Raw genomic sequence first — 17,585 nt, 5'->3', positions numbered from 1 at the left:
AATCTTTCCATAGGTCACCTCAAACATAAACACTGACAGAATCCCAGGAGAATCCACGTCTCTAGAAGGCTCCAGGCCTGGACCATTTGGTTTCTCTCTTGATTGAAATGAGTGGATCGGTCAGTTAAAGACACCTAAGCATTGACCGGGACTTTCGCCTTGAAGAACTGGGTGATAATAAGGCAGCGTTTTTCAACCGCTGTTCCGAGGCACACTAGTGTGCCGCGAGATGTTGCCTGGTGTGCCGTAGGTGCAGACAAGACAAGAATTTTATAATTTTTCACTATTTTGTTTACTTAGTATTTCATAATAAAGTAATTATAAAATACTTTCTTTGTGTTTATTTGATTCCTATTCAAGAGAATTACTTTATATATAGTCAATATAGGCACAGAGTTAAATTTTTTAACATTTTGTAATGGTGGTGTGCCTCGTGATTTTTTTCATGAAACAAGTGTGCCTTTGCCCAAAAAAGGTTGAAAAACACTGTAATAAGGGACCAACTCTGACTAGCAAGTTGAGGTTCAGACACCAACTAAAGTGATGGGTGCACATCTTACATTGGTCTCTCCCCTTCTGCATCCTCCCATTCTCTCTTTCTCTCTCTCTTCCTCTGACTCTCTATCTCCATATCTCTTTCTGACATCTTTTTCTCTTTCCCTCATTTTTCTTGCTTTCTCTATGTCTTTGGGTCCCTCCCCATCTCTTCCCCCTCCCCTTTCCTTTTCTCTTCCCTTCCCTCTCTCTTTCCCCAGTCTGTCTGTGTTTTTTCTTTGTGTGTGTTTTTTTTGTCACTTTCTTTTTCTGCTACCGACTCAGAGCTGGTGAGGGTTTCAAGCAGGCCAGGAGCCAAAAAAATGCGGGGGCCCTATCAGGATACTCGGGGGCGATGTTGGGCAGAAGGAACCATCCTGGAGCCTTTGGAATGGGCAGCACAGTGGAGAAATAGAGCCCCATCTTATCTAATGAACTGGCATGTGAAGAAAGACCAGAATGTAGAAAGAACCTGCCAGAGTATTGGAGGGGCACCTGGGACCTCAGAATCCTTGGCCAGCTAGTCCAGACTCCTGGCCCACACTGGTGATGCCCAGGGAAGGATGGACAGTCCCTGACTCCCTTCGTGGGCCCGTGACAAAGAGCCCAGCCCTTGTTGAGTCTCATCCGGCTATTAGTCCACCAGGAAAAGCCGGAACTTGGCTCCGGCCCATCAGGAAGAGCCTTCTGCTGGTGAACCGAGGACACAATCCTGCCCCGATGGGGGCCTCGGCCTCACCCACTAAACTACAAGTCAGCAGGCAGCCCAGGCCTGCCAGTGCCAGGTTGGCCACCCGAGGGGGTCAGCAGCAGAGCCTCCACAGGCGGCCAGCACACGCAGTATTGAAGCTCTGACCAGTTCTGGGTGAATCAGGCTGCCCGGCAACATGGGTTGCCTTCCTGCAAGATGCCAGGCAGCCTCTGACGAACGGCTGCTCCTCGGGGTCCAGTAGCCTCTATCCAGGTGGCCCAGCCTCTGGTGCTGCCAAGGGAATGTCCCCTACACCTGTTCATTCCCTCTCACTTCCTCTGCCTCAGCTGCTTCGTCTGTGTCCCTCCCAGCACCCTCCACTCTCTTCCTCTTTCTCTATGTCCCTCTCCATCTCAGTTCTCTGTCTCTGATGCCCCTCCTGATTTCTCTTTTTGTCTGGCACATCTGTGTCTCTCTGTCCCTTTGTCTCCCATGCACACATACACACCTCTGTCCTTTGCTTCATGTCATTCTTGTTCTGTCTCTCTCCCTCAGACATCGGTGCCGGAAGCCAATTCCAGCGTGTCATAATTGCAAGAGTTTCATCAAAAGGTTGATGGAACTTGGGGACTCAACAAGTGCTGAGTCACATGTTATCACCTGTTGGAATGGCTAAGGCATTTCCCCAAACCTGAAAAGGATGCATTAAATTGATTGTTTGCTGTCAGATAACTCAGGGCATCTTAATCTACATGTTATTGCCTCCTGTTGGCCAAACACCTGAACAGCCGTAGGCTATTCCCCATTCTGACAATAGACTCTGTAGATGAAACCCTATTCTTTGAAGTGTATATCTCCACCTTGTCTTAGGACAATTTGTGTTAATAAAAAGCAAGGGTCCTGAGACAAAGAGAACTTGGTTTCTTTAGTCAGGCTCCTCTGCCTCCTCCAATATGCCTTTCAAAATTATCTTTTGTCACTGAACCTTTATTTAATATATGCACAGTCTCTTCTCCAGATTGCTGAACCCTTCTAGATGCCGGATCAAGACCATCGGCATTAAATATTGCCCAATGTCCAGCATTACATTGGGCCCCTCTGTGTCTCCCAGTGGGTGGGATTGTCTTGGTCTATTTCAGTCTCTCTGGTTCTCCCAATTCTCCCACCTCACCCTTCATTGCCTGGGGTTGCAAAGCAGCCCCCTACCCTAGTCTTGAAATCTCTCTTTCAGGGTCCAAGAGGCTGGGCTTTTAAGTCTGGGCTTTTATTCACTCTGCTGGTTCCCTTCCCCAAACTTCAGCCCTCCTGTCACCCCAACACCGAGTTCTGTCACAGCCTTATATCAACACCAAACGGAAATCATCTCTCTTGCCAGAAATACATAATTGTAAAAATAAGAGCAACACAAATATAATAGAGATGTTTGCCTGCCCTAACGTTCCTGTTTAAATCCAAGGATTTAAGGTGTTTTAAAAAGTGGATTCATTTATAGACAACATTAGGCACCCAGTGGTCCAAATGGCGGCAGAATCATCAGAAATCAGGACGAGGCGTCAAAGACAGAACTTAACCCCGCCTCAGCCATTCAACGGGCCCTTCACCTACTGCTGAGTCTGCACCTCATTTCCAACCACCCTCCTCTGGCAGCTCCCTGAATCTGCCCCTGACCAATGCCCTCAAGTTCTGGGGGTAGCTTTTCAACACTGCCTGGGGTGCTTTTTGTCCTGGGTGATTCTCTCTAATCCCTGCCACCCAGTTCTCACTGCGGTGGAGATGAGGGGCTGCTGAAGGGAAGGAGTGTGTGTGTTGGAGGTTTACTGCTGTTCCTAGGGTGTTTGGTGCAAGCCAGGGCACCAAACCCCTGGAGCCTATCTGCAAGCTGCCTGACCCCTTAGCAACCCATCAGGCTGCCCCTGTGCCCCCCACAGCAGGAAGGGGTGCCCTGGAAAGGCTGCCATCCTGCCTCCTGCCACATGGGTCTGAGGAAATGGAGAGAAGAAGTAAGCAGAGCAGCGTGCCCTGCGTGAGTTAACAGCAAGTGCCCCGGTTAAGGGCCAAGCAGGAAGGCTGCCTCTGGAAGAGCTGGGTGCCAAGAGCTTAGCTGTGGGTCCCAAGCCCTGTAACACTCGAGCCTCCCTTTAATTATGGGGGAGCCTCTGGCTTGTCAGGAGACCAATTACATAATCTTCCAAGAACGAAAAGCCAATTCCTTCTGAAGACACATGGCTCAGGCGTCCACCAGCTCCCCTCTGGAGATGCCCGGCCCCTCACCTTGATGCCGACTGCCACCCACTGTGCCATCGCCCCAGGTTCAGGGCTCACAGGGGTAGCCGCAGGTGAGAGGGGACCACTGTGAGAGCAGTTTCTTGTGCTGCAGAACTCATTGCCAACAGGAACCACCAGTGATGTGCTGACTCAGGGAAATCAATGTGCACATCTCAGTATTGGTAGCATGGAGTCCGCTACTGGGGCAGCATTTGTACATAGACATTGACAAATAATCCAAATCAGGATTTTTTTTTCTTTCCTAGGGAGCTGGTTGTTAAACACTCGTACACCACTGACCAAAAGAACCACTGAGAGTTGGGGTCCTTCTGGCTTGCCCCCCACGACCTAGGGAACCCAAACAAGCTGAAGAGGGAGAGAAATCAGCCCTTACCGCTGCTGGATTTCAATTCTTTGAGCAAGTTTTCTCATCTGTTCTTGGCAGCATTTCAGCAAATCCACCTCCTGGAATGAAAAGGTCAGAAACAGCAGCGCCCCTTAGAAACGCACAGCTACCTGGCCCCCAGGCCAGGGACCACCCCTCCCCTCTCATTGCCCACTCTCGGCCCCACAAGCTGAGACACAAGGGTGGGGCTCATGTCCTGCCTCACCCCACGTGATCCCCGGGCCAGACAGATAAGGGTCGATTGGGGAGCTTCAACATTCCTCATCCACTTTCTTCTCTTTTTATATACTTCCAAGCTAAAAGGACATCTAGTACCTACTTGGTGCCAACTACTCCATCGTAGATTGTTTGATCGTTAAATTAAATAAGGTATACCAAGTGGTACAATGCATAATAACATATAGTAGGTGCTCAATAAATGCTAGCTTTTTAAATTATGTTTTACTGGTGTAACGATGATGATGCCCATTTTAGAGAAGAAGAGACTGAGGGTCCAAAGATCTTTCTCCCTGTCCCTAACCTGCAACCTCGGCCCCCACCCTGGCTTTTTGAGCCCTGGCTTTGCCTGAGCTGACAGGTGGCTTCTGCTTAGAAAGCTCTCTGACCAGCTGGCCCTTCCTCCTCCCTCAGGGGGGACTGGGCTCACCTGGAGGCACCTTACCTGGATAAGGTTTTTCTCCACATTGTCATGGACCAAATCGATCCCGATCCTTTTCTCTCGATGGTACAGACACTCCAGTGCCACCTGTAGGAAGCAGCGGGAAATCATGTGTTCTTCCTGTCGTACTGGGATCCAGAGGAACTATGTTGGCCATGATCTGATTTATTCCCGGGGAAACCCGGATGGTTCATGCAGCCCCACCATCGTGCATCTGAGCCGGTTTCTGCCTCCTCGCCACAGCGGCGAGCTATCACGGCTGCAGGGGGTGCGATATTGGTGTGTATCTCACAGGATTGCTGTGCAGGTGGATGTGACTCTGAACATACAGCTGACCCTTGAACAATACGGGTTTCAACTACACGGGTCCATGTATATGAGGAGTTTTTTCCCAATAAATACTGTAGATGTGTTTTCTGGCCCTTATGATTTTCTTACTAACCTCTCTTTTCTCTAGCTTACTTTATTGTAACAATACAGTATATTATAGATATAACATACAATTTATGTGTTCATTGACTGTTTATGTTATCAGTAAGGCCTCCAGTCAACAGTGCAACATCAGTAGTAAAGTTTTTGGGGAAAATTATATGTGGATTTTTGGCTGCCTGGGCACCAGTGCCCCTCACCCCATCAGTGTCCGGGGCCAGCTGGATGTGGAGATCTCTACAAGGCGGGGAGCTTTGCAAAGTGACTAGGGCCGAGACCCAGGCAAGCTTGCCACACAGTAATGGACCTACAACTGCCGTGGGGACGTGAGCAGAGCGGGATGGAAGGCAGGACAAGGGGCAGCTCAGGGAGCCCCTGCAATGACACCGGGAAAGAACAGAGAGGGGCCACTGGCTGTGATGTCACAAAGGGCAGTGGGGGAGCAGGCAGTGGGGAGCTCGACATCCTATTGTGGGGGTGCCAAAGCTCCCGGGTTCTCAGGAAGGTGAGGGATTCATGGATTCCACGAGGATTTCCTGAGCGCGCACATGCACACACACACACACACACACACACACACACACACGTGTCCCCTTCAGGCATGGTACCAGGGACAGCTCAGTAAGCCGAACAGGTAGCCCCAGCTTAATGGAGTTCTCACAGAAGGAAGAGAACACATACACGTAAACACATAAATGCAATCATGTCTGACAGTGATGAGAGCTGTGATGAAAACAGGGTGATGTGTGGGTGGGGAGTCAGGGGATCAGGGTGATCAGGGAGGACTTTTCGGAGGTAACAAACCATGACCTGAATCATGAGAAGCAGCAGCAATGAATGGGGCGAATGTGCCAGGAAGAGGGAGCAGCAGGTGCAAAGGCCTGGGTCAGAGGAGGAAGAGGAGGAGGAGGAGGAGGAGAAGGAGGAGGAGGAGGAGGAGGAGACAGAAAGCCACTGTGGCTAGAGTGGAGACAGCAAGGCTGGAAGGATGAGCAGAAGCTGGTGCATGCAACGCTAGAGGCTGTGACTAGGAATGTCGATGTTAATTCGGAAGCAGGAGGAAGCATTGAGGTGGCTTTAGCAGGGGAGTGGGGAAATCCAGTTCAATATTGAGAATCACCCCTCCGGCTGCTGTCCTGGAAAGGGGTTAGAGGGGAGCAGGCGTGGGGAGGCAGTCACCACTGTCCAGTGAGAGAAGCCCGGACTGACTGAGGTGGTAACCATGGAGACGGAGAGAAGTGGACAGAACTGAGATGACTCTGGTGCCTGTGCCGCCGCGTGGCTGCCTGAGGCGGCATATGTGATGGGCAGAGCTGGGCTTTGCACACGGGCCGGGGGTAGGAGACAGTGGGATGGAGAACACAGATGTGGGACGCTGCCCTGGGTCTCTGAGCAGCATCCCTGCCCACTCTCCTCCCGGGGGAGAAACTTAGGGGACTGGGGAGATAGTAGGACCCCGCCCCCACCCCACCAGAGTGGACGGACCCTGTGCCATGTCTCCCGAGGGGTCTGGGGACAAGACCTCTCCTGCAGAAGTCCCCGCACCTGACGTGGTTTCCAGGTAGGAGGCTCCGAGTCCCCACACACCCCAGGAGCCCCAGAACACCATCTGGGTGGCCGAGATGAGCTCCCCAGCCTGAGGCAGACCCTGCCGGTTCCTTACCCAATGTCCACTGCAGGACCCCGAGAAAAACACTCACTCACCCGAACTCCTCTGAGCCAGGGAGCCCAGGTGAGTTCCGGCAAATGGGCTAAACATGGAATCCCATGAGAGGCCTTCAGGAAAACGGATAAAAAAGGGACAGGCCCACTGGGCGCACTGCCCTACCCCCAGCTCCCTGCCTGAAATGAGAACATCACAGCGCTCCTGGCAGGCGGGAGCTTGCAAGATGAGATAGGAAACCTCCTTGTCAGTGGTAGGACGGCAGCACATGCTAAGGGGGGCCGAGCAGAAAGAGCAGAGCCTGGCTGCCTACTGGCACCAAGTGGATGCCTGCTGTGTTTCCCTCCAGAATTCTCACTATGACAGGCAAAGAAGCTCCTATTTGGTTGCGTCACTGTGGCCCCCTATTTGTTTACGTGCAGCCCAAAGCCATCCTCACCAATCCAGAATATGACGGGAGACTGGGAGGCCGAGGAAGTGTCGCAAGTGTCCACATTGAGATATTTATTCATCTGTTCAACAGATACCTATTGAGTACCTACTATGTGCCAAACACTGAGCTAGGCTGGGAAGACATTCCAGCCACTGGTCTAGTCAGGCATAGACACAGGAGTATGTCTGGAACACGCTGGTGACAAAGCAGACACAATTCCCTGCCCTCGTGGCACCTATGTTCTAGTGTGGGGAGAAACACAGTAAATAAATAAAGAGTGAATGTTCTGGAGTTTGTAAGAAGGTGTTAAGAGCTTTGGAGGAAAACAAATCGGTTATTTTAAGTGTGTCCATCCATCACACACATGCAGGCCCCCACATGCTTGTAATATTTTGATGAAATTCTTTAATGTTGGTATAACCCCAAGGAGAAGAAGGCATTCTATCCAGTGCGAGGAACCCTGATTTTTCTGGGATTGTCCTAAATTAACTATGATTACATATTTTAAAAATATTTTTTATTGACTTCAGAGAGGAAGGGAGAGGGGGAGAGAGAAACATCAATGGTGGGAGAGAATCACTGATTGGCTGCCTCTTGCATGCCCCACACTGGGGATCAAGCCCTGACTGGGAATTGAACCATGGACTCCTCGTTCACAGGTCAACGCTCAACCACTGAGCCACACCTGTCGGGCTAAGATTATATATATTTTTATGTTTTAAACAGATTACAGGTGATGCTGCAGCACAAACCAACCTGAGAGGTGCCTGTCACGTGATCACGCAAGGGACGTGATGGGGTCGCATCGCAGCGGCCACGGCCCCTCTCCGCGCCCCACACTCACCTGCAACGGGCAGTTCACCTCGTCCGCTGCACACTCCAGCCGCTTCCTGAATGAGTCCAGGCCTCGGTTCTCGTTCAGAAGCCTCTCCAGCTCGTAGGTCAGCTCAGACTTCCAGAAACCGATGTCCGACAGCCTCTGGCCCAGGTTCCGGCAGGTCCCCTCCTGCATCTGCCTCGTCAGCTGGTCCTTGTCATGCACGAGCCGCCTGGAGTCGCCGATCAGCCGGCCGGCCCACAGCCGAGAGGCCTCCGCCCCGCGCATCTGCATCTCCTGGGACCTGTCCCAGTCATGGGGGCTATAGCGACAGAAGAGCCCTGCGCGGAGGGAGGGCAGGATGGTGGGCGGCTTCTGGATGCCCTGGCATGTGGCCCCCTCCTCCGGGCAGATCTGGGTGGTGGAGATCTTGTGGAAGAGGCTGGGTCTCCATGTGTTGAGGTAGCGGTACCCAGGCAGGTAGTAGGGCTGGCAACATTCCTGCACCACCGGGAGCTGCACACCCAGACGCTCATTGAAGCTGCAGGTTTTCCTGGGGCCACAGTAAGCGGCATTCTGGGTGGTTCCAAGATACTCCATAATTTCCCATCAGCCCACAAAGGCAAAACTGTGCCCAGGATAGCCAAGGCCACAGCAAGGAGAACCAGTATCCCTTAGGGACCTGCAGGGCCTCTATGACTCAGCACTGTTGTCATAAAGCCCCAGGGGACAGGGCTTTCCTGGGGCCCTCGCTCCCTGTCAGGCCTGCGGAGCCACATTGTCCCGATCCAAACACACAAAATCAACAAAGTCGGTGTGGGTTTCTCAATCCACAATTGGAGGTTCAAGAAGTGACATTTGTCTACTTTTCCGTAACAATCGAATTTACCTCTCTAGACCTGACTCTGCCTGTGGGAGAACATTTGATATAGTCCATACCGGTGAACACAGTAGGCCAGTTAAGGATCAAAGTTACTCGTTTTCCTTCTGTCTTTGTCCCCGAGATGGAATCCATGCTGTATGTCCGCAGCAGGGACTATTCCTCGGCAGCCAGAAGGAAGGGGCTCCTGGCACACAAAACAATTGCAAACCTCCAAGTACATCTCCCATGCAGTCAGCAAGCCTTAGCTGCTCAGGGAAGCAGCTAGGCTCCAAAGGCACATTCAAAGGCAGTGTGGGCTCCACTTGGACGGCATTCTGGAGAAGGCAGGTCCATGTGGACAACAGACTGATCAGTGGTTACCAGGGGCTGGGGCTGGAAGGACAAGATATTTGGGGATGGCGATAGTACTGCTCTACATATTAATGGTGGTGGGGGTTACGCAACCAAATGTATTTGTCAAAACCAGTAGAAAAGGTGAGTCTTATGGCACCTAAGTTATACTTCAATAAACCTGATCTTGAGGGGAGTGGCTCTGAGCACCACAACTCCACAGAGATCAGGTCTAATTGCTTCACCAGTAAGTCCCAGTAAACCATTGAATGGATGGACGGGCACCCAGAATGAGAGTTTTATCATTCAAGGTAAAATCAGTAATACAAGCATTAACTAAGGGTAGAAAGTAAAATTTAGACTTTCTCATCGCTCCTAGCTACTTTTAGACTCCTCAGCTATAAATTCCATTCTCAGATTTTTTTTTAATCTTTCCAGAAATACTTTATGCATATACAAGCACACATAAACCTATATCTTTTTACGTAAATGATAAAAATGCATGCCATTTCCCACACAACCATAACTCTTGGACGGCACTTCGATCTCTTCCTGTTAGGAGCTGCGCGGCCCTGCATTCTATGAGTTACTGTTTGAAATATGGTAGCAATCATAGTTGGGTAAAAACTGCTGTTTGAATTTTAAACCCTGCTAAGGCAATTTTCCTGTGCCTGGGACCATAACCTTTGGAGATTAACCACTGAGTTCTGCTTCTGCAAGATAGGGCCACATTCCAATGTCCAGCAGGATGTGACTGAAATGACCCTACGGCTGACCCCAGTTTTTAGAATATAGTCTTTAGGATTCAGAATTTAGAACAAAGGAAAATTCCTGTAGTTTGAACTGTTACAGAGTTTCCGAGCGGTCGGATGGTGCAGGGGGAGAATTTGAAGAGACTTGCTTTGTTCATCGCGCAATGGGCTTAGGGAGGATGAGTTCAAGTTCTGGGCAAGGTTGCAGGCAGAACTTTTTTTTTCATTAAAGAGCCAGCCCTATGTACCTACACTTAGTGGTTATCTCGATGCTGGCCTCGAAAACAATGCTGTTCTATCCAATTAAAAAAATGCACCTGGCATGGTATTGAGACTGTGGGCATATCTGGTCTCTGGCCTGCAAGGTCAGACAGCTAAGTTTCTTTTCATCATTCTTCAAATGGGCTAAAGCAAACTAGAAAGCAACATTTTATCTAGGAAGAACAGCAGAAAATTCCAAACAACAGTTTGTTGTAGAATGGAGGTTTTCCTTCTCAGAACCTTTAAAAATAACTACCTGCCCCTAAAGCCTCGCAGTCGTGCAGGGTCCGCCTGTGTGTGGTACTCTTGCGGCTTGCCCTGGCCAGTTCAATAAATCCTTGTTTGCTTTTTTAATAAATTATCAGCCTCCGGTGGTCTTATTTTGAACCCAGGGTTCGACCCCACGACACTGTTGTGTATTTGACCATTCTCTTTCCTGTTTCTTGCTGTTATAAAAAAATGGACTTCCATTTAAGCAGGTTAGTGGGGGTCCAGTTTACACCCAATGCACCTCTCCCTCTGCGCACGCTGGTCTCATGAGTTTGACAAGGCACACAGGTGCCCCACCACCAGGATGAGCACATTTCCATCGCCCAGGAAGAGGTCTGTGCTGTCCCTGTGCCCTTAGCCCCGGCAACCAAGCCGCCCTCTGTTGCCTCTGCCCCCACAGAAAGTCATATAAACGGGACCATGCAGCATGCAGTCCTTTGGGCAGGCCTCTCTTCCGAACCAGGATGCTAAATGCAATCTGTAACCTTCCGCATACATTTCTGGGCAAGTCTGAGCATAACTTCTGGAAGAATTACCAGATGGAAGCACATGTATATTTTTTTACTTGGATATATACACCGAGTGGCCAGATTATTATGATCTCTGAACACATAATAATCTGGCCACTCAGTGTGTGTGTGTGTGTGTGTGTGTGTGTGTGTGTGTGTTTTAGAGGCCCAGTGCATGATTTCGTGCATGGGTGGTTCCAGCCAGCCTGGCCAGGGGGAGGGGACATGGGCGGTTGGCCAGCCTGCCTGCTGGTCTAACTCCTGGTCGAGGGGACAATTTGCATATTAGCCTTTTGTTATATAGGATATACACTGAGTGGCCAGATTATTATGCGTTCAGAGATCATAGTAATCTGGCCACTCAGTGTATATGCATGAAGGTTTCCCCTCTCCTGGTGGCCCCTAGAAATATACTATATTACTAGATATATTTTTACTAGTATGTGCATGTATATCCTCCTGAAGCTTTTCCTGTCCTGTTGGCATTGGGGGGAGTGTGGTGGAGTGGGGGAGCAGCCAGGGTTTTCCTTGAACCCTGGAAAGGGCTTCCAGTTCAGACACTGAGGGGCATTAGTCAGGGGTGGCTGCTCCTGCCTGTTTGCCTTGGCCACAAGCCCAGTGCGTAGGTGTGGGCGGCTCAGACATGAACACCAAGTACCCCTGCCTGGCACCAGTTACAGGACTGCTGTGGAAGGGGAGTGGGGTCTTAGAAAAATCCAACATACCCACATTAGGACATTAGGACATGTACATATTTGGGGGACATTTATCCTTTCTATCACCATAAGTCCCTTGCTGACCTCTAGTGTGGACAGCTCCAAGCAGGCCCGAAGGGTCTGTGGCCTCACTCCCCTGAGCTCCAGGTGGCCTGCCTGCCTGATCTGGGAAATGTGGGAGGACAAACCCCGTTGAAAGTCAGCCCCCGACGGAGTTAAACTGCCACCAGAGAAGCCAGCCCATCTGCCTCTCAGCGCTTTGGGCTGGGGCTTGATTTTCCTAAGCGAGGCAGGACTCCTTGAAGAAAAGAGCAGATCTCCAAGTCCTGACATTTGACTATTGTAGACATAAGCAATGTCCAAACTTGTAGAGAATTTTCATAAGATTTTATTTGTGCCAAACTGAGGAACATTGCTGGGAAGCAAGATCTCAAATGTTCTGAAGAATAACAGTGTTGCTGTTACGTTTGTGCATTTGGACTTAAGGAAGGAAGATGACCGGATGGTGGGGGGAAGTAAGGCAGGGATCAGATTACGGAATAGTTAATGAGATTTTGTGCTCCCCTGAGGGTGGTGGTTCTTCAGAGGGGCCTGAAAAAGAGGATTGCTCTGGCATCTCAAAGGTGGGTTAACCTAGATGCATAAGAATTATGGAAAGGGCTTGCTGAGGGCAAAAAAATAAAACTTTTCCTAAAAAGTTATAGGTCTGGGAGGTGACTACCTACCAGGACCTGCCCAGTTAGAAATTTATGATCAGATCACCCTATGAGGTCACTTTCAGTTAGATTTATTACTGTGCCTCTTTTTCATCCATGCTGTCTGTACATTTTTAACATACATATTGTACACGAATATATATATATTTATATATTGCACATGAATATATATCTATATATATCTATATATATCTATATATATCTATATATCTATATATCTATATCTATATCTATATCTATATCTATATCTATATCTATATCTATATCTATATCTATATCTATATCTATATGACTCATGCATTTTTTTCCTGCTGTAAAGAGAGAGAAGAATATGTCATGTTAGAAGTGGAAAGTTGGCAAGAGGTTTGACGCAAACAAATCTGTTTTCTCTGACTCGTTAAGTACTTGCTCTTCCACTTCCGCCTGTTTACAAAAACATCAGCCGCAGCAGTCAGTGGCCATGGGCAGAGGCCTCGCAGGCTGGAAGGATGCACACAGGGAAATCTGGTCCACGCTGTTCAGGTCAAGGTGGCCTTTCCTTCCAGTGGAATCCCAGCTCCACCTCCTTCCCAGCCTGTGTGCCCTGGACGGGAGCTGTGAGAACCAAGTAGGGCACAGCAAGGTACTTAGCACAGAGTAGGTGTTAGACAATTGTTGTTGGTGTTGTTATCATGACACCACACGTTGCCAGTCTCTTTATTTTTATCTTTGAAAATGCTGGGAGTTGGGCATTATTCACTTCCTCATTTTACAGTGGGCAAAGTGAGGCTCAGAGAGGTGAATTTGTTTGCCCAGGGGCACACAGCCGGTCTCTGGAAATGGCTCGGGTAACACCCTCTCTGTTTCCCATGGGGAAAAGTTGAACCAGATAAAAATCCTGGATGTGCTTTCAGTGGGGCTGGCAGGGAGCTCAGAGAGCATCTCAGTGAAGTCAGGTCTCTATATCCCCAAGTTGCAAACCATTAAAAAAAACTCAGTGGCTTTCAAACACGTTCTCTGATGTGAAAGGTTGTCTTCCAATAAACTCCCACAGAAGCAGGGCATGTGGCACAAAGAGCTCTGAGGGGCTCTGGCTGGAGGGATGGGAGATGGGGGGCCTTACCCATGAGTCCACAGGGCTCCATTGAACTCAGCAGAAGCCCCTGATTTAGTCCACCCCCTGCCCCATTTCTCAAATAAAGCTCACCTATCCAGGAAGGGAGAAAGCCAGACTCCATGTCCAAATTTTTTAACGTCAGACTAATTGTTAAAGAAAGGATTTGATTGCTACAGTAACCAGAAAGCCTTCTGTTGAATTTGCAATCATGCTGTGGATGAGTGTGGCTGTTTTCGTTCCCCATGGCTCCTGTCACAAATCCTCAAAGAGTTTGTGGCTTAAAACAACACAAACGTATTCTAAAAAGAGCCTTGTGGGGCTCAAATCAAGATGCAGGCTGGCTGCTTCTTTCTGGAGGCTCCAAGGGTGAATCCACTTCCTTGCCTTTCCAGCTTCCAAAGGCTGCCTCCATCCTTTGGCTCGAGGCCCCTTCCTCCATCTTCAAACCCAGCAGTACAGCAACTTCTCTCTCCTCTGACCTCCTGCCTCCTTCTTATAAGACCCTTCTGATTACATCAGGTCCACCCAGATATTCCCGGATAATCTTCCCATCTGAAGATCTTTAACTTATTCACATCTGTCAAGTCCCCTTTGCCTGGTAAGGCAACATACCCACATTGGGACATTAGGACATGGACATCTTTGGAGAACATTTATCCTTTCTACCACCATACGCAATATGAAGCATGCTGGGTGATAAGTAGTCAGGCAGAAGTACTGTGAAGAGACTCAGGGGGTGGAGGGGCAAATTGAAGCATCTCCTGAACCACTGCTGTTCCCAAGGTCTCGTTTATTTATTATGCATTTGTTTTAAGTCTTAAAAACTAAAACTCTGGCTCATCCAAACTTAAGTTCCCATCTAGTCTTCCAGATCTGTGCTTCTCATATGTTAATATGAGCTTCTAGCCAAAACTGGTTTGGCTCAGTGGATAGAGCGTCGGCCTGTGGACTGAAAGGTCCTGGGTTCAATTCTGGTCAAGGGGATGTACCTTGGTTGCGGGCATATCCCCAGTAGGGGGTGTGCAGGAGGCAGTTGATTAATGTTTCTAACTATCTATCCCTCTCCCTTCATCTCTGTAAAAAATCAATAAAATATATTTTTAAAAAATTAAAAAAAAATATATGAGCTTCTAATATGACCTTAGATCATGGGGGGGGGGCGGGGGATGTTAGTGTGGGGAGAGGGAGGGGAGAGATACTAAAATGCAAATTCTGATTGAGTAGAGCTGGGCCTGACCAGAGATGTTGCATTTCTTACAAGCTCCCAGCTGAGACTGGTACTTGTCATCCTGAAATAGTGAGATCCTGACATAAGTTCTACCAGAGAAGGAACCTTATTTGATTTCGCTCATCATTTACCCACAGCACGGAGTAGAGTATCTGGAACATAGAGGTGCACAGTTTTGGTTTGTTGAATGAATGAAAAAATGGATGGATTAGTCAGTGAGTAGATAAGTGGGTGGATGAATAGATGAATGAATGAACAAATGAATAAAGCGATAGAACTTCAAATGCCATTAAATGAGAAAAATAAAGTGAAAGTAGTTGACCACAACTCAACCAGAAAAGAATAGTAAAGCCTGACAACTCAGTCCAGAAGACTCAAGGAAATCAACATCTAAATATTTAGAAAGTGAAAATACTAAAAGCAAGGCCCTTCAAGTATGTAATCTTTGTATTTGTCAAGTGTATCAAAACTAAAAAACTAACCAGGAGCACAATTATTCTGGACATATTATTGGATGTGTGTGATAAAATTATCTACTCTGGGTGTCATCAGGTACATCACTGCTTAGAATTCCCACTAGACAGCCATTTTTCAATCTCTTTTAACCCCGCTCATAGAAAACTCATTCTCTTTCTGAAACCTCCATGGAAGGTGGAGTAGGGGAGGCTGGGGTAATGAGAAATGGGAGACCTGACTGACACCCAGTGCCCCCAGTGGAGCTCCCAATCCTCCTTCACAGCTCCGCCTCCCAACTTTTGGAGGTTCCAGGCCCAGGACTGCACTGACTCTATTTTATTGCAATCTCTGTCTGGAATCTGCTGTTTTGGCAGCCTGACTTCTGTGGTCTGTGACAGGAAGGCTCCCTGTCTGTGAATTTAATGCAAAACCAATCTCTCTGCAGAAGAAAGGTGATGGCTGGAGCACTGGCTGATAGAGCTTCCTGCAACCACCCAATCAACTCATGAAGGCTGCAAGCATTTCTTGGTGGCCCTGGGGGAAGGCAGGAATCTTTCACCTTCACCCACCTAGTAGACAACATTTGTAACTAGAGGTGGCTCCAAGCGGTGCTTAGAAAACCAGCAAAATAAGGACACACACAGGAAAGACAGAGAAAAGCTGCTTCGGATTCACCATCCGTGTCAGTTTGTATCATTGAAAAACAAAATTGTTCTTTACAATAAAGCATTTATCTTTCACTTTGAATTTCCAAAGGTATCTTTTTGGTGCTTATAGCACTGGCCCTGGCTGGCATCTAGCGACCCAGTAATGTCTCTGGAAATGTCCCTGCGGACACACACGTGCACATGTGCTAACATACGTGTGTGTGTGTTCATTACCATATTGGTGGAAGCCACGGCCTCAGGCTGTGGAGGATGGTCATCCCTGAGAGATGGGAAACAAATTCAGTGAGTCCTACGATTGCCCCAGCTCTCCACCTGGGTAGTTCCCAGGCTTTGGCATAGGGAGGAGTCAGGAGGGGTCAGTCACTTCTTGAGTTAAGGAGACAGAGCCAAGAGGGCGGGACACCAATGTAGCCCAAGTCTGAAGGACAGCAGGGGAGAGGAGAGAGCTACCCAGAGAGAGCTCTGGAAGTTTGCAGAGGGGTCCCTTGGTTCCCAGCTGAGCAGGATCAGTGCCTGAATGTGAGGAAACAACCCAAAAGGATTAAAGGGAACAAGCCCCAGAGCTCCCATCCTGCCAACCACAGTAGAGAATTTCGTCATTTGTGCAGCACTGAGTCTACCAATACCCTGAAGGGTTTTGCCTCAGGATTAGGCCAACAGAAGCCTAATACCAATGTTGTCTGCCTGACAACGCTGAAAAGTAAGATCCCCAAAGATAAAAGCATTTCTAGTCAATTAGCTCTGTCCCAGAAAACAACAATAAAGTATATTTGTAAAAATTTAGTACTCAATTGGTAAAATTCACAATGTCTGGCATTCAATGATAAATGATCAGTCATGCAAAGGAGAAGAAAAAAAAAAAAAAAAAAAAAAAGACCTGTAATGCCGGGAGGAGGGAACCAATGAATTGAAACCAAACCAGGAATAACAGTGACAATAAAATTAGACAAAGTTGCATAACTGCATTCTGCAAGTTCAAGAAGCTAAAAGAGAAATTGGACACATTAAATGGAGACATGGAAGATATTAAAAAAATAATACACAATACCTGCAATGGATTTACAAAAATGGAAACTACACAAGATGGGATTAGAGGCATGTTTTAGTCAGCCTAGTGTCTGACTAACAAAATACTTGTGTCTAATATACAACAGAAATTTATTTCTCACAGTTTTGGAAACTGGAAGCCCAAGATCAAGTTCCCAGCATGGTTAGATCCTGATGAGGTCTGGCTTGCTGGCTTATAGATGAGTACCTTCTCTTTGTGTCCTCACCTGGCCTTTCTGAGTGTGGAGAGAGAGCAAGCTCTCTGCTATCCTTTCTTACAGAGCACTAATCCCATCATGAAACGCACCCTCGTGAAATCATCTAATCCTAACACCTCCCAAAGGCCCCACTTCCTAATACCCCCACCGTGGGAGTTAGGGCTTCAACATAGGAATTTGGGATTGAGGGGACACAAACATTTGGTCTAAAACATGGCACGCTAGACATTGCAAAAGAAAAAAGGCTGAACAAAATAATTATGAAATATTGCTGAAATAAATTTAAAAGTGTTAGTGGCAATGTAGGCTCTCGGTTCTTGAGTTCGGCAAAGAAAAAAATCAGAGCCAAGAGGAAGTTAATCTATTTAGCTTTCAAAGAAAAAGTGCACTTGAAGAGACAATTTGAGCAGGTTTCTTGAGCGTTACGTGGGCCTTTTAGAAAGAAAGTCACAGAGGCAGAAGAAGTGAGCCAGCTGGGCTGGGTAGACTCAGGAAACAGGTTACAGAGGCAAACATAGGGCCCTTAGAGACAGATTCAG

The 17,585-nt window shown here is 48.2% G+C and overlaps 1 protein-coding gene across 1 annotated transcript in view; it reads right to left on the bottom strand.

Moving 5' to 3' along the window:
• Nucleotides 1-8,496, bottom strand: part of TEKT5 (tektin 5) — a gene marked incomplete at its 5' end in the record, with an annotated part of 38,301 nt that extends 29,805 nt beyond the window's left edge. Inside the window, 3 exons of the mRNA XM_084881140.1 lie at nucleotides 3,885-3,955; nucleotides 4,558-4,641; nucleotides 7,924-8,496. Of these exons, the coding sequence (XP_084737266.1) occupies nucleotides 3,885-3,955; nucleotides 4,558-4,641; nucleotides 7,924-8,496 (728 nt within the window). The remainder of the gene's footprint in view (nucleotides 1-3,884; nucleotides 3,956-4,557; nucleotides 4,642-7,923) is intronic.
• Nucleotides 8,497-17,585: the final 9,089 nt, after the last annotated feature.

This window comes from Pipistrellus hanaki (assembly GCF_964339955.1).
Source record: "Pipistrellus hanaki genome assembly, chromosome: 4".
In the NCBI taxonomy this organism is placed as follows: Eukaryota; Metazoa; Chordata; class Mammalia; order Chiroptera; family Vespertilionidae; genus Pipistrellus; species Pipistrellus hanaki.
The sequence above is the reverse complement of the archived record's forward strand: the minus strand, read 5'-3'. Positions and strand labels throughout refer to the sequence as shown.